Here is a 21830-nt window from a genome sequence, read left to right as displayed (position 1 = left end):
AGGATTTATTACAGTAATGAATATGCATCATGTAAGGTTTATTTGGTAGGTTTGTATTAAAATTATCTAAAAAAGTAAATGGGAACTTGTCATGTAATAAAATTACATAAATATTAAAAGTTATGTTTCTGTGAGTGTGGTTGGCAACATTTTTATGCAACTTAAGACTACTTCCCAGTTGTCTGGAGTGAAATATGAGATTCCTCAGGGTTCTGTTTTAGGTCCTCTGTTATTCTGGCTAAATATAGCACCTCTTGGACAGAAATTGTGAAATTTTCTTACTTTTCATGATATACCAAAGATGCTCAATTTTAGATGACCATTCATGTAAATAATCTCTGTCATATTAGGAATTTAAAGGATTGTCTGGCTTCAGAGAAAAACTGAATTATGTAATTTCCTATTTCTTAATCCAGAGAATTCAGACAGGAAAAATATAAATTGTCACTGTCAACACACTTGTGGACCTGACTGTATCATGTGACCCCTTTAATCCCTTTTGCTGTTTGTCTGTGTTTAATGAATGACACAATAAAGAGACCCAAACAGACCATAACTTGCACCTTCTGATTTGTGTGGTTTCTGGTGTTGCATGGAGAGAGAAGCCATACGTTCCCTCTGCAAAGTGCATTTACCAACACATTTTAATCCACTATGTTGCGTGAAACAGATGATATTAAGAATTAATCAAGGAGAATATGCAATCACAAATGAATCCATGCCTGTCGCACAACTTCCTGTCTGTCCGTTGCACTCAGACACTGAGACCTCTGGGCTAAATCTGCCCTAAGCTGGTGAGACGCAGTAAAGCACAGAGGAATCAGGATTGCATCCAGGAGGAACACTATCCTAATCCCCTTCTGCCCTCTCCTTTGTAAACACTACACTCTTTTCAGGGTCACTGATGCTTTGTTTCATTTTTTTATTTTTTTCTTCCCGCTCTGTCTCGGTGTGCTTCTCGACAGATGCTGCAACAGCATAGACCAAGGAGAAAGGATTGCAGATTTCCTATGATCCCAAAAGACTTGCTCTTGCGCCTCACATGGTGAGTGAGGCTTGGTGGTTGTAGCATGCCGTGTGCGAGAGCACTGAGGCAGTGGGAAATCAGGCCCACCTCTGCACTGCGGGGGCTCAGCCGCACCAGGGCCCTGATGTGGCAGCGGATAAGGGGGCTGGCCCGAGCCTGCCGGCATGGTGTGGAATACCCCGTTAACTACAACAGCCCTGACCACCAGGAACAAGAGATGGTCTACCTTGAGGTAAGAATGAGTTGTAGGTTTTACCCAATAAACATGATTATATTTCATCACAGTTTGTTTATTGTACTATTTCTCTTCATGGCTTCATTGTATGACTGTGAACATTATTTTAGTGGTCTAAATCTACTGATCAGTTACCAACATGACAAGTAGTTAATTAGAACAATGGCACTGTGCAAACATTTCAGTCACATGAGAATTTTGGTTTACAATGTCCGATTTTTTTTGTTTGCTTGTTCTTCATCAGTGGGTTAACAGAAAATCTGATTTAAAGTGTACAAATATTCTTTTTTTCAACAAAAAACACGTTTGACTGTTTTGCAGTAATACCTACCTTATCATCTGACAAATGCAATTAAATAATAATAATAATTACACTTATAATCATTTATACTCTGCTCATGACAACACAAAGACGGTTGCCAGTGATTACTCACAAATACAATATTTGTAAAAACATGATCATCTCAACAACCCAGTTTTCTCACAAATTGCAGGAGACTATATAAAACAAAGTATGTTTTATTGTATTAAAAAAAATCTGCATTTTAAAGATTAAATGTGGTGATGCAGTGATTTTAACCTTAGCAGTTTTTAATTTTTGTTAGAAAACGCTGAGATATTTTGCTCATAGTAAATACTCTGCAAACATACAGACTCGTGACAGGTCATTGCAGTATAAAAAAGATGAGAAAACTTGAGGCAGCTGGTTGCAAATGTTTCTGAATTGACCTCAGTTTAAAAATATCACATCATTTTGCAGAAATTTGGTCTCAGAATTGTCACTGCCATATATCTTCTCCACTTCATAAAAATATATACATTTACTGTTGGTCATTAATCAATCTACCGTGCATCCAGAAAGTATTCACAGCGCTTCACTTTTTCCACATTTTGTTATGTTACAGCCTTATTCCAAAATGGAGTAAATGTATTTTTCCTCAAAGTTCTACTCACAACACCCCATAATGACAATGTGAAAAAAGCTTTTTTGAAAAGATTGCAAATTTATTATAAATAAACTAAGACATTACACATAAGGGTGTGAATACTTATTCACACCCTTTGCTCAATGCTTTGTTGATGCATCTTTGGCAGCAATTACAGCCTCAAGTCTTCTTGAATATGATGCCACAATTGGTGCACCTATCTTTTGTGCAGTTTTGCCCCATTCCTCTTTGTAGCACCTCCATCAGGTGGATGGGGAGTGTCGGTGCACAGCCATTTTCAGATCTTGCCAGAGATGTCCAATCGGATTCAAGTCTGGGCTCTTTCTGGACCACTCAAGGACATTCACAGAGTTTTCCTGAAGCCACTCCTTTGATATCTTGGCTGTGTGCTTAGGCTCATTGTCCTGCTGAAAGATGAACCATCTACCCAGTCTGAGGTCAAGAGTGCTCTGGAGCAGGTTTCATCTAGGATGTCTCTGTACATTGCTACATTCAGCTTTCCCTCAACCCTGACTAGTCTCCCAGTTCCTGCCGCTGAAAAACATCCCACCAGCATGATGCTGCCACCACCATGCTTCACTGTAGGGATGGTGCCTGGTTTCCTCCAAACATAAGGTCTAGCATTAACACCAAGAGTTCATTCTTTGTCTAATCAGACCAAAGAATTTTGTTTCTCATGGACTGAATTCAGGTGCTTTTGGCAAACTCCAGGTGGGCTGCCTTCTGCCTTTTACTAAGAAGTGGCTTCCGTCTGGCCACTCTGCCATACAGGCCTGATTGGTGGATTGCTGCAGAGATGGTTGTTCTTCTAGAAGGTTTCGCCTCTCTCCACAGAGAAATGCTGGAGCTCTGACGAGTGGCCATCAAGTTCTTGGTCATCTCCGTGACCAAGGGCCCTTCTTCCCTGATCGCTCAGTTTAGACGGGTGGCCAGCTCTAGGAAGAGTCCTGGTGGATCCCAACTTCTTCCATTCACAGATGATGGAGGTCACTGTGCTCATTGGGACCTTCAAAGCAGCAGAAATGTTTTCTGTATCTCTTCCCCAGATTTGTGCCTCCAGACAATCCTGTTTTGGAGGCCTGCAGACAACTATTTTGACTTCATGCTTGGTCTGGGCTCTGACATGCACTGTCAACTGTGGGACCTTATATGTAGACAGGTGTGTGCCTTTCCAATCATGTTCCAAATCATCACTGAGTTTACCCCAGATGGACTCCAATTAAGCTGTAGAAACATCTCAAGGATGATCAGTGGAAACAGGATTCACCTGAGCTCAGTTTTGAGTTTCATGGCAAAGGCTGTGAATGCTTACATACATGTAATTCTTAGTTGTTTTATTTTTAATAAATTTGCAAAAATCTAAAATAAATAAATAAATAAACTTTGGTCACATTGTCATTATGGGGTATTGTGTGTAAAAGTTTGAGGGGAAAAAGTGAATTTCATCTATTTTGGAATAAGGCTGTAACATAACAAAATGTGGGAAAAAGTGAATTGTTGTGAAAACTTTCCAGATGCACTGTATTATACAGTAAATGTGGCGTCCATGGCCAGATGTCTGTAAAACTGCTCTTGTCCAAGCTTCAATGGATTTATTTTGATTTGCTTCTCAAGTGGCCAATTTCTATTTTGGGAAGTACTTCCTGACTAAATGAGATTTAAGACGATTAAATGTAAACAGTGTGTCTCTAAATAAGCAAGATAAGTCATTACAAATATAACAAGTCACACAATCAAAGTGAATCACATATTTTAGTAAAACTATAATCGCAACAATAAAGTTAGACTCTCGACAACATTCTAAAAGTAATCTGGTGCGACAGGGATTGCGCTTGAAGTTTGGCAACGGAATCATTCATGTTAAAGGGATAAAAAAGATTTCCGGCTTGTGTAAAGCAGAACTGTGCTACTATTTGCAGACAGGCAGGTGATTGTACAAGAGCACATCTGTTTATTTAAATGAGCCAACAGGACCTGAGGTTGCGCATATTTATTTATTATTTATGGGACATTCCATAATTAGAGGACAGTTTGGCATATACCACTTCTGAAAAATAAATCTTCAGTTTAGCATCTTATGTTGTATAATTAAGAAATATGGGTCATAAACTACAAAATTATATGATTTGTCAAGCTCAGCCATCAACAGTACTTTTTCCACCGCATGTTTATTTTGCTGTGGTATGTATCCATGCAACCCTGTTACAAATACAATATGGTCCTGGAAAAAGGATGTTATATATATATATATATATATATATATATATATATATATATATATATATATATATATATATATATATATATATATATATATATTATCATTATTACAATACTCATATTAAGGCCTACTATTGCAAATAATAATAATTACAAATAATCACAACAATCTAACCAGAATTAATTTATTTTCAGATGTTATTTGATCTCAACATGTATTGTGGCACACTATGCAGTAATGACGCTGTTCTAACTGAAGAAACGTGTAAATTCTGGCTATTTATTTTAAATATGTAAAATATGTAAATATTTGAATAATATAAAAGATATTCATGTGTAAATACAAAAAGGTAACAAATAAATTCATTTTTATCATTTAACTAAACATCTTTAACCATAAACACGCTGTTAACTATGATAATGACCATGTTATATAATTTTATTAACAGGGTTGCATGTAACAGGGTTGCAAATCAATGCTAATACAGCAGCTACCTAATGAACAAAAGCTAGCTGCTTAATTTAGCTATTTACCAAGGTCAAGGACCAATGTAGTTTTACAAATACAGAAAATAAAATTGAAATTATTCAACATTATTCTTAAACTATGAGTAACAGGGTTGAGTGGTTTAGCTTTACGCACTCAGTTAACCCCTAACGCCCATCGTCGCATATATGCTACAATCTCTGACTCAAATATACAACTTACCAAATTGACCTGTATGCCCGGTTGTCGCAAATTTGCAACATACCATCATTATTATTATAACATTACAACATAAAGTCATTACCAGAATACCCAATATTACTATCTAGTTTTTGTGGGAAAGTGAAATTACTAATCTCAACATTATTTACCATCTACTTAAAGGCAAAAACACACACAAAACATTTTTTTATATACAGCTATATAAATTCGGGCGTTAAGGGGTTAACCCAGAAAAGTTTGAAAATACACTGAACAAAAATATAAATGCAACACTTTTGCTTTTGCTCCTATTTTTCATGAGCTGAACTCAAAGATCTAAACATTTTCTATATGCACAAAAGACCTATTTCTCTCAAATATTGTTCACAAATATGTCTAATCTGTGTTAGTGAGCACTTCTCCTTTGCCGAGATAAGCCATCCCACCTCACAGAGGTGGCATATCAAGATGCAAGTGTGCCTTAGGCTGGCCACAAAAAAGGCCATTCTGAAATGTGCAGTTTTGCTTTGTTGCTGGTGTGTCTGGTGTGAGTACCATTTGCATAACACAGTGCAACACATCTCCTTCGCATAGAGTTGATCAGCAGCCAGATGCCACTGAATGTGAGCATTGCCCACAAACTGCAGTCAGGAAGAGACCCCGATGAGGATGACAAGCATGCAGATGAGCTTCTCTGACACGGTTTCTGACAGCTTGTGCAGAAATTCTTGGTTCTGCAAACACATTGTTGCAGCAACTGTCTGGGTGGCTGGTCTCAGACGATCTTGGAGGTGAACATGCTGGATGCTGAAGTCCTGGGCTGGTGTGGTGCACGTGGTCTGCGGCTGTGAGGCCGGTTGGATGTACTGCCAAATTCTCTGAAACGACTTTGGAGATGGCTTATGGTGGAGAAATGAACATTCAATTCACGGGCAACACCTCTGGTGGACATTCCTGCAGTCAGCATGCCAATTGGACACCGCCTCAAAACTTGCAATGTCTGTGGCATTGCGTTGTGTGATGAAACTGAACATTTTAGAGTGGCCTTTTATTGTGGCCAGCCTAAGGCACACCTGGGCAATAGTCATGCTGTCTCATCAGCATCTTGATATGCCACACCTGTGAGGTGGGATGGATTATCTCAGCTAAGGAGAAGTGCTCACTAACACAGATTTAGACAGATTTGTGATCAATATTTGAGAGAAATAGGTCTTTTGTGTATATAGAAATGTTTTAGATCTTTGAGTTCAGCTCATGAAAAATGGGAGCAAAAACAAAAGTGCTGCGATTATATTTTTGTTCAGTGTATATCAAAGATGCAAGAGGGCACTCACCTTTGGTCTACCCATGGATTTGAAAATGTTTGGATGATGTAATTTCTTGTTTGTAATATGACATAATATTTTAACCCTTCATCACCCAGCAAAAAATGGTATGGATCACAGGGTTACGAGGACATTCAGGGACACAACTTCAAAGCACAATAAATAGTATTCAAAATATGTTTTATTCTTTTTTTGTTGTTGTTGTTTGTTTTTTACAGGTACAAACAGATTCATGTAATGAAAATACATCAGAAGACAATTAATTCAAGACTTATTTTAGATATTTAAAATGATGTAAAAGCTTGTCACCAGGAGGCGGAGACAGAGAAAAACCTCATTTTAGGGGTATTTACACCTATTCAGTACATTTAAATATGTAAAGACACAATTTATTTCCAGCAAATTATTATATTTTGCTTTCTGACACTTTAATTGTCAGGTTATGTGATATACGAGGGCTGTCCGTAAAGTAATAGGTCCTTTTTATTTTTTTCTAAAACTATATGGATTTCATTCATATGTTTTACGTCAGACATGCTTGAACCCTCGTGCGCATGCGTGAGTTTTTCCACGCCTGTAGTGACGTCATTCGCCTGTGAGCACTCCTTGTGGGAGGAGTCGTCCAGGCCCTCGTCGGAATTCCTTTGTCTGAGAAGTTGCTGAGAGACTGGCGCTTTGTTTGATCAAAATTTTTTCTAACCTGTGAGACACATCGAAGTGGACATGGTTCGAAAAATTAAGCTGGTCTTCAGTGAAAATTTGAAACAGCTGATGAGAGATTTTGAGGTGATTCTGTCGCTTTAAGGACTTTTCACGGTGCGAGACGTCGCTCAGCGCTCTCAGGCAGCGTCATCAGCCTGTTTCAAGCTTAAAACCTCCACATTTCAGGCTCTATTGATCCAGGACGTCGTGAGAGAACAGAGAAGTTTCAGAAGAAGTCGGTTTCAGCATTTTATCCGGATATTCCACTGTTAAAGGAGATTTTTTAATGAAAGACGTGCAGGCGGATTGCAGCGTCGGCTCGCAGCCGCCGCGATGCTCCGTCACAGGAAAAACACCTCTGTTGGAAGCCTTGAGGACAAGTTGGAACATCTCCAGCTGATAAACAATTTCTCATATACTCACTCCACTGAAAGCCATCAAAAGCCGCCTGGATTTTACAAATGGTTATCAACACGGAGGTGTTTTTCCTGTGCCGCCGCGCCGCGTCGGCTGCGTCCCGACGCGCGGACCCGTCCGCACGTCTTTCATTAAAAAAATCTCCTTTAACAGTGGAATATCCGGATAAAATGCTGAAACCGACTTCTTCTGAAACTTCTCTGTTCTCTCACGACGTCCTGGATCAATAGAGCCTGAAATGTGGAGGTTTTCAGCTTAAACAGGCTGATGACACTGCCTGAGAGCGCAGCGCGACGTCTCGCACCGTGAAAAGTCCTTAAAGCGACAGAATCACCTCACAATCTCTCATCAGCTGTTAAAAGTTTCACTGAAAACCAGCTTAATTTTTCGAACCATGTCCACTTTGATGTGTCTCACAGGTTTAGAAAAAATTTTGATCAAACAAAGCGCCAGTCTCTCAGCAACTTCTCAGACAAAGGAATTCCGACGAGGGGCTGGATGACTCCTCCCACAAGGAGTGCTCACAGGCGAATGACGTCACCGACAGGCGTGGAAAAACTCACGCATGCGCACGAGGGTTCAAGCATGTCTGACGTAAAAACATATGAATGAAATCCATATAGATTTTGAAAAAAATAAAAAGGACCTATACTTACGGACAGCCCTCGTATTTTGTTATCTTGGACTAAAGTATTTTAATTATCAGGTGGGGGACAGCAAATGTCCTCTAATTCTGGAAGGTCTCTTATTTATTTATTGAAGAGATCTCTGATTTGTTGAATTTCCATCAAGCTATTCTACACTGTGTTTTTTACACAAGATCAAGATAAGAGTGAAGTCATAACAAACCATGCACAAAAATTAAATCTGTGGGCCTCATCATCAGCTGCTCTTGAGATTTGGCTTTGATACTTGTGAAGGCTGTTATCAAAAGCTCGTGTGGTCATTTGTTCCTATTAGCTTGCTGTCAGTGATTGGTCGACATGCTGGCCTGTAGAATTTATCGACTGTGGCACCGTTAACACATAACGTGTTGCAAAAACAGGTTACACGCATGCACACACACAGCAGCCAACTTTATTTGTTATGCACTTCAAAACAGCTGCAGTAGACTAAAGTGCTGTACAGAAGAATAAAATAAAATCATCATAAAAGAAATAACAATTCACATAAATGTAAAATTGTAAACAAAATACAACTAAAATAATTAAAAGCCATAAAAGACTAGTAAAAATAATAACCCTACGATAAAAAACAATAAGATCAAATCAAATCAATGAATGAATGAATTCAACGTCTTAGTCGGTGTCAAAGGCCAAGGAGACGAGATGGGTTTTCAGAAGAGATTTAAAAAGAGACCTTTCTAATTTGCTGAGGCAGGTTGTCCATAATTTTGAAGCTTCAACAGTGAATGCGCTGTGCCTGTTATGTGGGCCGCTGAAGAGGAGGTACTGCTGGCCCACCACCACCAGAGGGCGCCCTGCTTGGAGTGCGGGCTCCAAGCACGAGAGGGCGCCAGACCCAGAAGAAGTGACAGCTGTCACTCATCGCACCAGCTGTCACTCATCTACACCACTATATAAGCCGGACTGCAACTCCACCTCCCCGCCGAGAAATCAACTACCGAAGAGGTAATTTTCTCTGCTGACTCGAATGTTGAGTAATAATCTGAACTTCTTTTGCAGCCGTTATCCTGTGGTGTTTGTCCTTATCTGTGGGATTGGCGTTTGGTGTGATCAGCGACGGCTTCGCCTCGCACCCCAAACCAGATAAGTGGTTAAACAGGAGCTGCACGAGTGTGTGATTGGAGGTGGAGGTGCTCCCTCCTAACTGGTTTGCAGACGGTGGATTACTGAGTGTGCGACTTCACACTCATTCCAGCCTGTCTTGTTCTCTGCCAGCAGTACAGGGTCGACAGGCGAAGACAGAGGCCACCTGGGGACTCGGGACTTGGCGGCTCTGGTGTCTTCAGGCCGTTGGTGGTGGAAGCCATGTGGGACCGGCTCCTCTCTCGTCGGGGGGTCTTCTATCTTCGAGCTGCCCACACGTCCACATGGAGTTAATTGACTATATATATTTTTGTGTGTTTAGTTGTGTGTTGTCACAACATTAAATTGTACTTACTTGGCTTATTCATTGTCCGTTCCTTTGCGCCCCCTGTGTGGGTCCGTGCTACGACACCTTCCCAACAGGATTTCTCGGCCATTCGTCATGGATTCCGAGGGGCGTCAACCCGAGCTTGAACGGCCAATGGAAGAGCCAGGAGCGCAGGTGTCAGCAGGAGGCGTGTTGAGTGAGCTGCAGCAGATTTTAACCGCCTTTACGGCTCGGCTGGATTTGGTGACCGAGCAGAATGTTCTCCTTAACCGGAGGGTGGAGGCTCTCACTGCCAGGGTGGAAGCGCGCGATCAGGGTGCTGCTTCAGCCACTCCTCTTGCTGGTCCTGGGCCCGTAACAGACATTCCACTGGTCGTTCAACAACCCCCTCCACCATCCCCTGAAGCATACATAAGCCCTCCGGAACCGTACGGAGGCTGTGTTGAGACGTGCGCAGACTTCCTCATGCAGTGTTCACTCGTCTTTTCACAGCGTCCTGTCATGTATGAGTCAGACGCCAGCTGGGTGGCTTATGTTATTAATCTGCTTCGAGGAGAGGCACGCGCCTGGGCTACAGCGCTTTGGGAGCAGAATTCATGGCTCCTAACATCTTTGCTGGGGTTTGTACGGGAGTTCAAACAAGTTTTTGACCATCCCAACAGAGGCGAGACCGCTTCGAGCGTGCTGCTGTCAATGAGACAGGGGCGTCGCAGCGCAGCCGAGTATGAAGTCGACTTCCGCATTGCGGCAGCGAGGTCTGGCTGGAATAACGTTGCGCTCCGCGCCGCCTTCGTAAATGGACTGTCTCCGGTCCTGAAGGAGCACCTGCTGGCTAAGGAGGAACCGCAGGATTTTGACGGGCTTGTCGATTTGGTTATACGCTTAGACAACCGTTTGAATGAGCATCGTCGGGAGCAGGCCGGGGGGGCGTGACCGGGCACGAGCCGTCCCTCCCCCTTCCGGCTCCGAAAGGGTGACGTCGTCCCCACGCTTCACTGCCAGAGAGCTCCGTGTGGCTACAGCTCCCCCTGCTGAGGAGGCTATGGACACGAGCAGGGCCAAAAGTAAAGACAAACGTCAGACAAAGGTAGGCTGGCCCGCGGGGAGTGTTTTGGTCTGCGGGCTCTTGTGAGCATATGCAGAAGGACTGCCCCAAACGGTCAAAACTACAAACGCCCGTCCTTAGAAACTGGGCTAAGGGGGGCCATAACACGCACGCAGGGAAACCCCGTAAATCTGCACGAATCCAGTAACGATCCTTTGTGAGGATTTATCCTTCATGCCCCAGCACTGGTAGACACGGGGTCGGACAGGGAATCTGCTGGATAGCAGATGGGCAAAGGAAGTAGGGCTCCCCCTGGTGGCTTCTGCCGTCACCATTGCAGGTGCGAGCACTAGATGGCACCCTGCTTCCGTTACTCACACATCAGACACAGCCTGTGGCCTTGGTTGTGTCTGGAAATCACAGGGAGGAGATCATGTTCCATGTAACACCTTCTACCTCCCGAGTGATATTGGGATTTCCATGGATGGTGAAGCACAATCCCGGATAGATTGGGCCGTCCGGGTTGTGACGCAGTGGAGCGAAACCTGCCACCGGGAGTGTTTAGGCTCCTCGGTTCCTCCCGGCATGACGGCTAATGAGGAGGTTAAAGGTCCCCTCCAATCTATCGGCGGGTGCCAAAGGAGTACCACGATCTCGCTGACGTCTTCAGCAAAGATCTGGCGCTCACATCTTCCCCCGCACCGACCGTACGATTGTGCCATCGATTTGGTCCCGGGCGCTGAGTACCCGTCCAGTAGGTTGTACAACCTCTCACGTCCGGAACGCGAATCAATGGAGACCTACATCCGGGACTCTTTAGCCGCCGGGCTGATCCGGAAACTCCACCTCCCCGATGGGTGCTGGTTTCTTTTTTGTGGGCTAAAGGACGGCGGACTCCGTCCATGCATTGATTACAGAGGGCTGAACGAAATCACGGTTCGCAACCGATACCCGTTACCGCTGTTGGATTCAGTGTTCACACCCCTGCATGGAGCCCAAATTTTCACAAAATTGGATCTAGAAACGCGTACCACCTGGTTCGGATCCGGAAGGGAGATGAGTGGAAGACGGCATTTACACCCCGTAGGTCACTTTGAGTACCTGGTCATGCCGTTCGGCCTCACTAACGCCCCCGTGACGTTCCAAGCTTTGGTAAATGACGTCTGCGGGACTTCCTGCATCGGTTCGTCTTCATATATCTGGACGATATACTCATCTTTTCCCCGGACCCTGAGACCCATGTCCAGCATGTACGTCAGGTCCTGCAGCGGTTGTTGGAGAAACCGGCTTGTTTGTGAAGGGGCGAGAAGTGCAAATTCACCGCACTTCTTTGTCCTCCTGGGGTTCATCATCTCCTCCAACTCCGTCGCCCCCTGATCCGGCCAAGGTTGCGGCGGTGAGAGATTGGCCCCAACCAACAAGCCGCAGGAAACTGCAGCAGTTCCTCGGCTTTGCAAATTTCTACAGGAGGTTCATTAAAGGCTACAGTCAGGTAGTTAGCCCCTGACTGCCCTGACCTCCACCAAGGTCCCCTTCACCTGTCGGATCGGTGCGAAGCCGCGTTCAAGGAGTTGAAACGCCGGTTCTCGACTGCACCAGTTCTGGTGCAGCCTGATCCTGATCGCCAGTACATAGTGGAAGTGGACGCCTCTGACTCAGGGATAGGAGCCGTGCTGTTCCAGAGCATGGAGGCTGATAAGGTTCTCCATCCTTGTGCCTATTTTTCCCACAGGTTGACCCCAGCTGAACGGAACTATGACGTCGGCAATCGGGAGCTCCTCACGGTGAAGGAGGCTCTTGAAGAGTGGAGACACCTGCTGGAGGGGGCGTCGTTGCCTTTCACGGTTTCACGGACCATCGGAACCTGGAGTACACCGGACCGCCAAGCGGCTGAACCCCAGGCAGCCCGCTGGTCTCTGTTCTTCGGGCACTTTGACTTCCGGATCACGTACCGCCCCGGGACCAAAAACCAAATATCGGATGCGTTGTCCCAGGTGCACGAAGAAGAAGCCAAGGCGGGGCTGTCGAACCCCACTGAGACCATCATCCCCGAGTCCACTGTCATGGCCTCCCTCACCTGGGACGTGGAGAAGACCATCCGGGAGGCCCTGGCAAGGAGCCCGGACCCGGGGACCGGCCCCAAGAACAGAATGTACATCCCACCAGAGGCCAGAGCTGCCGTATTGGACTTCTGTCACGGATCCAAGCTCTCCTGTCATCCCGGAGTGCGTAGGACCGTGGCAGTGGTCCAGCAGCGCTTCTGGTGGGCGTCACTGGAAACCGACGTTCGGGACTACGTCCAGGCCTGTACCATCTGCGCCAGGGGCAAGGCAGACCATCGGAAGACCTTGGGACTCCTCCAACCCCTGCCGGTGCCTCACCGCCCCTGGTCTCACATCGGCCTGGACTTCATCATGGGCCTCCCGCCGTCCCAGGGCAACACCATCATTCTCACGATAGTGGACCGATTCTTCAAGGCGGCCCACTTCGTGGCCCTCCCGAAGCTCCCGACGGCCCAGGAGACGGCAGACCTCCTGGTCCACCACGTCATGTGGCTGCATCGGATACCATTGGACATCATATCAGATCGTGGTCCCCAGTTCTCTTCGCAAGTTTGGAGGAGCTTCTGTAAGGAGCTGGGGGCCACCGTGAGCCTCTCGTCCGGGTACCACCCCCAGACAAACGGCCAGGCAGAGCGGGCTAACCAGGAGTTGGAGCAGGCCCTTCGCTGCGTCACCTCCGCGCGCCTGGCGGACTGGAGTCACCATCTGGCCTGGATCGAGTATGCCCATAACAGCCAAGTCTCGTCTGCTACCGGCCTCTCCCCTTTTGAGGCATGTTTGGGGTACCAGCCCCCATTGTTCCCGCTGGTGGAGGGAGAGGTCGGTGTGCCCTCGGTCCAGGCCCACCTCAGGAGGTGCCGCCGGGTGTGGCGGACCGCCCGCTCTGCCCTGTTGAAGGCCCGGACGAGGGCCAAGACCCATGCGGACCGCCGGCGTTCCCCGGCCCCCACATACCAGCCCGGGCAGGAGGTGTGGCTTTCGACAAAAGACATCCCTCTCTGTGTGGACTCCCCTAAGTTGAAAGACAGATACATTGGACCATTTAAAATCCTCAAAATCATCAACCCGGCCGCAGTGAAGCTCCAACTCCCAGCTTCACTGCGGATCCACCCTGTATTCCATGTGTCCCGCATCAAGCCACACCACACCTCGCCCCTCTGTGCACCTGGACCTACGCCCCCTCCTGCCCGGCTCATCGACGGGGAGCCTGCTTGGACAGTCCGCAGGCTCCTGGATGTCTGTCGTAAGGGCCGGGGGTTCCAATATCTGGTGGACTGGGAGGGGTATGGACCTGAAGAACGCTCCTGGGTGAAGAGGAGCTTCATCCTGGACCCGGCCCTCCTGGCCGATTTCTACAAAAGACACCCGGACAAGCCAGGTCCTGTTATGTGGGCCGCTGAAGAGGAGGTACTGCTGGCCCACCACCACCAGAGGGCGCCCTGCTTGGAGTGCAGGCTCCAAGCACGAGAGGGCGCCAGACCCAGAAGAAGTGACAGCTGTCACTCATCGCACCAGCTGTCACTCATCTACACCACTATATAAGTCGGACTGCAACTCCACCTCCCCGCCGAGAAATCAACTACCGAAGAGGTAATTTTCTCTGCTGACTCGAACGTTGAGTAATAATCTGAACTTCTTTTGCAGCCATTATCCTGTGGTGTTTGTCCTTATCTGTGGGATTGGCATTTGGAGTGATCAGCGACGGCTTCGCCTCACACCCCAAACCAGATAAGTGGTTAAACAGGAGCTGCACGAGTGTGTGATTGGAGGTGGAGGTGCTCCCTCCTAACTGAGTGCAGACTGTGGATTACTGAGTGTGCGACTTCACACTCATCCATCCTGTCTTGTTCTCTGCCAGCAGTACCAGGGTCGACAGCTGAAGACAGAGGCCACCTGGGGACTCGGGACTTGGCGGCTCCGGTGTTCTTCAGGCTGTTGGTGGTGGAAGCCGTGTGGGACGCGGCTCCTCTCTCGTCGGGGGTCTTCTATCTTCGAGCCTGCCCACACGTCACCTGGAGTTAATTGACTATATATATTTTGTGTGTTTAGTTGTGTGTTGTCACAACATTAAATTGTTACTTATTGGCTTATTCATTGTCCGTTCCTTTGCGCCCCCTGTTGTGGGTCCGTGCTACGACACCTTCCCAACAGTGCCCTCTGAACTTCCGCTTAGGTTTAGGCACACTCAGGAGAAGATGATCAGCTGACCTGAGAGCGTGGTGGGTTTATAAGGGTGCAGGAGCTCAGAGAGGTAGGGTGGGGCAAGAGCATTCAGGAAAAACCAATAAAAGAATTTTAAAATGAATGAAGCTGAGGTGGTTCACGCATCTGGTAAGGATGCCCCCTGGACACCTCCCTAAAGAGGTGCTCCAGGCACATCCATCTAAGAGGAGACCCCGGGGAAGTCCAAGGACTAGGTGGAGAGATTATATCTCCACACTGGCCTGGGAACGCCTTGGGATCCCCCATTCAGAGGTGGTTAATGTAGCCCCAGAAAGGGATGTCTGGGGTCCCCTGTTGGAGCTGTTGCCCCCACGACCCGATCCTGGATAAGCAGTTGAAGATGAGTGAGTGAGTGAGTAAAATGAATCCTAAAATGTATGGGCAGCCAGTAGAGTGAGGATAAAATGGGGGAAACATGCAGCAGTGTTCTGTACCATCTGGAGATGGAGGACACACTAACCCCCACATACAGTGCATTACAGTAATCCAGCTGAGTAGTAACAAAGACATGGAATACTGTTATACTGAAAAATATTTTGGTCAGCTGCCGAAAATGAAAAAAAGCTTGATTTAACAACTGCCCTGATATGACTGTCGAATTTCAATCAGTGTCCACGTTAACCCCTAGGTTTGTGATGGTTGGCTTCATATACTGGGCCAAGGAACCCAGATTTAGCAAGGGGGTCCCAGTGGTGCCACCAAAAACCATCAGTTCTGTTTTCTTATCATTAAAATTTACAAAGTTCTGTGGTCAAGAGACTTGACCAATATAACAACAGAGTGTGCATCATTATTTTTAAGAGGCACATACATTTGACAGTCATCCGCATAACAGTATAAAGGAATACCATGCTTCCTAAGTATAGAGCCAAGCGGGAGCATATACAGAGAGAAAAGAAGTGGGCCTAGAACTGAGCTTTGTGGGACCCCACAGGAGAGAGGAGCAGAGGAGGACACAGAGCCACCAAGGCTGTCACAGAAAGTTCAGTCTGCCAAGTACGACCTGAACCACTCCAGTGCTCCTGATGCCCACCCACTGCTCCAAGCGAGAGATCAGGATATCATGGTCCACTGTGTCAAATGCAGCAATTAAATCTAAAAGCACAAGAATAACACAGTCACCGGAGTTTCTATGAAAAATATCATTAAAAACTCTTAAGAGCTGACTCTGTGCTGTCCAGAGTTTTAAAACTCGATTGGAAGACCCCATTAATTAACTGTAAACTACACTCAACAAAAATATAAACGCAACACTTTTGGTTTTGCTCCCATTTTGTATGAGATGAACTCAAAGATCTAAAACTTTTTCCACATACACAATATCACCATTTCCCTCAAATATTTTTCACAAACCAGTCTAAATCTGTGATAGTGAGCACTTCTCCTTTGCTGAGATAATCCATCCCACCTCACAGGTGTGCCATATCAAGATGCTGATTAGACACCATGATTAGTGCACAGGTGTGCCTTAGACTGCCCACAATAAAAGGCCACTCTGAAAGGTGCAGTTTTATCACACAGCACAATGCCACAGATGTCGCAAGATTTGAGGGAGCGTGTAGTTGGCATGCTGACAGCAGGAATGTCAACCAGAGCTGTTGCTCGTGTATTGAATGTTCATTTCTCTACCATAAGCCGTCTCCAAAGGCGTTTCAGAGAATTTGGCAGTACATCCAACCAGCCTCACAACCGCAAACCACGTGTAACCACACCAGCCCAGGACCTCCACATCCAGCATGTTCACCTCCAAGATCGTCTGAGACCAGCCACTCGGACAACTGCTGAAACAATCGGTTTGCATAACCAAAGAATTTCCGCACAAACTGTCAGAAACCGTCTCAGGGAAGCTCATCTGCATGCTCGTCGTCCTCATCGGGGTCTCGACCTGACTCCAGTTCATCGTCGTAACTGACTTGAGTGGGCAAATGCTCACATTCGCTGGCGTTTGGCACGTTGGAGAGGTGTTCTCTTCATGGATGAATCCCGGTTCACACTGTCCAGGGCAGATGGCAGACAGCGTGTGTGGCATCGTGTGGGTGAGCGGTTTTCTGATGTCAATGTTGTGGATCGAGTGGCCCATGGTGGCGGTGGGGTTATAGTATGGGCAGGCGTCTGTTATGGAAGAAGAACACAGGTGCATTTTATTGATGGCATTTTGAATGCACAGAGATACCATGACGAGATCCTGAGGCCCATTGTTGTGCCATACATCCAAGAACATCACCTCATGTTGCAGCAGGATAATGCACGGCCCCATGTTGCAAGGATCTGTACACAATTCTTGGAAGCTGAAAATGTCCCAGTTCTTGCATGGCCGGCATACGCAACGGACATGTCACCCATTAAGCATGTTTGGGATGCTCTGGACCGGCGTATACGACAGCGTGTACCAGTTCCTGCCAATATCCAGCAACTTTGCACAGCCATTGAAGAGGAGTGGACCAACATTCCACAGGCCACAATTGACAACCTGATCAACTCTATACGAAGGAGATGTGTTGCACTGCATGAGGCAAATGGTGGTCACACCAGATACTGACTGGTATCCCCCCCCCAATAAAACAAAACTGCACCTTTCAGAGTGGCCTTTTATTGTGGGCAGTCTAAGGCACACCTGTGCACTAATCATGATGTCTAATCAGCATCTTGATATGGCACACCTGTGAGGTGGGATGGATTATCTCAGCAAAAGAGAAGTGCTCACTATCACAGATTTAGACTGGTTTGTGAAAATATTTGAGGGAAATGGTGATATTGTGTATGTGGAAAAAGTTTTAGATCTTTGAGTTCATCTCATACAAAATGGGAGCAAAACCAAAAGTGTTGCGTTTATATTTTTGTTGAGTGTATCTTCTCAAGGATTTTTGAAAGAAACGACAGACTGGAGATAGGCCTGACATTGAAAAGAAGTGCAGGAGTTTTTTTTTTTTTTTTAAATAAGAGGTCGCACTACTGCTTGTTAAAAAATTTTCTGAGACCACACCTGAGGACAGACTTCTAACTGCAAGAACAGATGGTCCAACAGTGTGGAAAACCTCTTTCAACGCACACACACGCACACACACACACACACACACACACACACACACACACACACACACACACACACACACACACACACACACACACACACACACACACACACACAACACACACACACACACACACACACACACACAGAGAGAGGGAGAGAGAGGTCCAAGTCTTTCTACACACAGGCCCTAGTGCTTCCTGTCTAATACGTGACCTAAGGTGATGACTGGATGTCTTTGGTAGTAGGTCTCTGTGGAGGACCTTTGCAATACCTTTGAATCAAATGGTTTACTTTGGCCAACTGAGGTAATGTCAGTGAGGAATGTCATCTATACCATTTTGGCCATGTGGCACACTTCTCAGGGTTATGATTCAGGATGCAGATTCCTCAGTGTTGAGGACCTCAGCAGCTGGAGAAGGCCAAGAAGACACCCATACGTCACCTGGCTGCAGCAGGTAGACGGTTAATTTTGAAAGGTGGGGAGCTGGGTTGGTTGTCTGTCTGAGTATGTGTCAGCTAGGACCCAAGGTGTTTTCCATAGTGTGATGGATTCACATGCTCATTTTCATTCTTCCTTTATGACAATTCATATATATGCCCTCTGCCCATTGGTGCCACAGGGGCTTATCCCCGTATTATGCGGATGAGAGTCTGTGATGCACTGGTACCTCTGGATGGGACACCAGTCCATCACAGGTTACTTCCCCAGCCAAGGTTGGTACCTATTTATAGTTGGGTGGAGTGAGACAATACACACCAGACAAGTCAACCCTTGACCATGTCTTAGCTCTGCATGTATTTACCGACTGCAAGTGCAAATATCAGCAGTGCCTCTTTACGGCCTATATTGATCTGGTTTACCAGGCAACTCTGTGGGACATCCTGGGAATTTGTGGGATCCCCAGTTTCTGGACATTATCACCTGTAGCATGTCACGGTGGAGTTTTTCCACTTCCCAACTAATTCTCGTGTTTATCAGGGATTTGTTTTGACTCCTACTGTGTTTAGTGCTTGTATGGACTGGGTGTTGGGTAAGGTTGCGGAAACCAGCACATTAGGTTCCTTTGTTGCCAAGGAAAGGTTTACTGATGTTGACTTTGTGGACAATGCCGATTTCTTTGAGGAATAAGGATGACCTGATTGCAGCACTTGTGAAGGTGAGTAAGGAGTCAGAGTGTCTGGGTTTATGATTATCCTCGAACCAGGCTTTCAATAACTTCCTGAACTCAGCTATCAGAACTGTATCTGTATGTGTGAAATGTTACACTTTAGGAGAGATTTGTTTATCTCTCCAGTGACATGCCTCTGGGTCCTTAGTCTTTCTCCCATGCTGTATGTCCCATGGCCAATTTGCTACTTTGCTAACTTCATATCTCCTTATACAAATAATAATAATAATTATAATAATAACTTCATATCTCCTCTGGAACGCCATGATGCATACTGTTCTTTTGCTTACCATGCTACACAGACAAAACACAGTTTTACTTTTACACATACCGTTTCAGACGATGCGACCAATCACTGCATATAAATGCATTGCAACATTTTCCAACCAATCACATAGCTTTACTGAAAAACACAGAAGACATCAGCCCACCCATCTGGGTGCAGAGCCAGAGAGCAGGTGGAAGAGGAGGCAGAGTGCTGTGTGAGCAACTTGCAAGCTGAGGTAGCCGCTTTCTATTTAGTGAAAGCATCTTTCAATACAACATGTATAATTGAAGTCCGTTTCCTATTAGTTTTTGAAAAATCAGGGAAAAAAACACCACAACAATGCCCTAATATCTATCTGTTGTGCAAATGTAGTGAGAATATGTGAAGTAGTTTCATTGTAATCTTTCAAAGCCTGTATAAACTGAAATCTTGATCCAGAATCCGGATCCAGATCACCACCAAATTTAATGGAGTCTTCCATGGCCTAATATCTATCTGTGGTGAAACCTTTGGCAAATTCTGTGCAGTAGTTTTGGCATAATCCTTAAAAGCCTATAAAGTAAAATCCTGAACCAGAATCTGGATCCCGATCTGGAACGGCTCACCTCCAAAATTTAATGGAGTCTTCCATGGCCTAATATCTATCTGTGGTGCAAATTTGGTGAGAATCTGTGAAGTAGTTTTGATGTAATCCTTCAAAGCCTGTATAAAGTGAACTCTTGATCCAGAATCTGGATCCAGATCACCTCCAAAATTTAATGGAGTCTTCCTTGGCCTATCTATCTGTCATATAAATTTTGTCAAACTCTGTGCAGTAGTTTTGGCATAATCCTTAAAAGCCTATAAAGTGAATTCTGAACCAGAATCTGGATCCCGATCTGGAGCCGGATCCCCTCCAAAATTTATTGGAGTCTTCCATGACCTAATATGTATCTGTGGTTAAACTTTGTCAAACTCCGTGCAGTAGTTTTGGCATAATCCTTAAAAGCATATAAAGTGAAATCCTGAAGCAGGATCCCATTACCTATCTGGATCCAGATCACCTCTGAAATTTAGTGGAGTCTTCCATGACCTAATATCGGTCTGTGGTGAAACTTTCATCAAAATAGCCTATAAAGTGAAATCCTGAGGCAGAATTCAGACCCTGATCTGGATCCGGATCACCTCCAAAATTTAGTGGAGTCTTCCTTGACCTAATATCTGTAGTGAAACTTTTGTCAAACTCCATGCAGTAGTTTTGGCATAATCCTTAAAAGCCTATAAAGTGAAATCCTGAACCAGAATCGGGATCCTGATCTGGATCTGGATCACCTCCAAAATTTAATGGAGTCTTCCTTGGCCTAATATCTATCTGTCATGAAAGTTTTGTCAAACTCTGTGAAGTACTTTTGACATAATCCTTCAAACCCTGTATAAAGTGAAATCTTGATCCAGAATCTGGATCCAGATCACCTCAAAAATTTAATGGAGTCTTCCTTGGCCTATCTGTCATGAAAATGTCATCAAACTCCATGCAGTAGTTATGGCATAATCCTTAAAAGCCTATAAAGTGAAATCCTGAGGCAGATTTTGGATCCCGATCTGGATCCGGATCACCTCCAAAATTTAATGGAGTCTTCCATGACCTAATACCTATCTGTGGTGAAACTTTCTTCAAACTCCGTGCAGTAGTTTTGGCATGATCCTTAAAAGCCTATAAAGTGAAATCCTGAAGCAGAATCTGGATCCAGATCACCTCCGAAATTGAATGGAGTCTTCCTTGGCCTAATATCTATCTGTCATGAAAATTTCATCAAACTCCATGCAGTAGTTTTGGCATCATCCTTAAAAGCCAATAAAGTGAAATTCTGAAGCAGAATTTGGATCCCGACCTGGATCCAGATCACCTCCAAAATTTAATGGAGTCTTCCATGACCTAATATCTATGTGTGGTGCAAATTTGGTGAGAATCTGTGGAGTAGTTTTGATGTAATCCGTCAAAGCCTGTATAAAGTGACATCTTGATCCAGAATCTGGATACAGATCACCTCCAAAATTTAATGGAGTCTTCCTTGGCCTATCTGTCATGAAAATGTCATCAAACTCCATGCAGTAGTTATGGCATAATCCTTAAAAGCCTATAAAGTGAAAACCTGAGGCAGATTTTGGATCCCGATCTGGATCCGGATCACCTCCAAAATTTAATGGAGTCTTCCATGACCTAATACCTATCTGTGGTGAAACTTTCTTCAAACTCCGTGCAGTAGTTTTGGCATGATCCTTAAAAGCCTATAAAGTGAAATCCTGAGGCAGAATCTGGATCCAGATCACCTCCGAAATTGAATGGAGTCTTCCTTGGCCTAATATCTATCTGTCATGAAAATTTCATCA

At 45.2% G+C, this 21830-nt stretch overlaps 1 protein-coding gene across 1 annotated transcript in view; it reads left to right on the top strand.

Moving 5' to 3' along the window:
• Window positions 1–830: 830 nt before the first annotated feature.
• Window positions 831–21830, top strand: part of rgs20 (regulator of G protein signaling 20) — a 69132-nt gene continuing 48132 nt past the window's right edge. Inside the window, exon 1 of the mRNA XM_034183096.1 lies at window positions 831–1259. Within this exon, the coding sequence (XP_034038987.1) occupies window positions 1071–1259 (189 nt within the window). The 5' untranslated portion in view covers window positions 831–1070. The remainder of the gene's footprint in view (window positions 1260–21830) is intronic.

The sequence above is a fragment of the Thalassophryne amazonica genome, chromosome 12 (genome assembly GCF_902500255.1).
Source record: "Thalassophryne amazonica chromosome 12, fThaAma1.1, whole genome shotgun sequence".
Lineage (NCBI taxonomy): Eukaryota > Metazoa > Chordata > Actinopteri > Batrachoidiformes > Batrachoididae > Thalassophryne > Thalassophryne amazonica.
The sequence above is the reverse complement of the archived record's forward strand: the minus strand, read 5'-3'. Positions and strand labels throughout refer to the sequence as shown.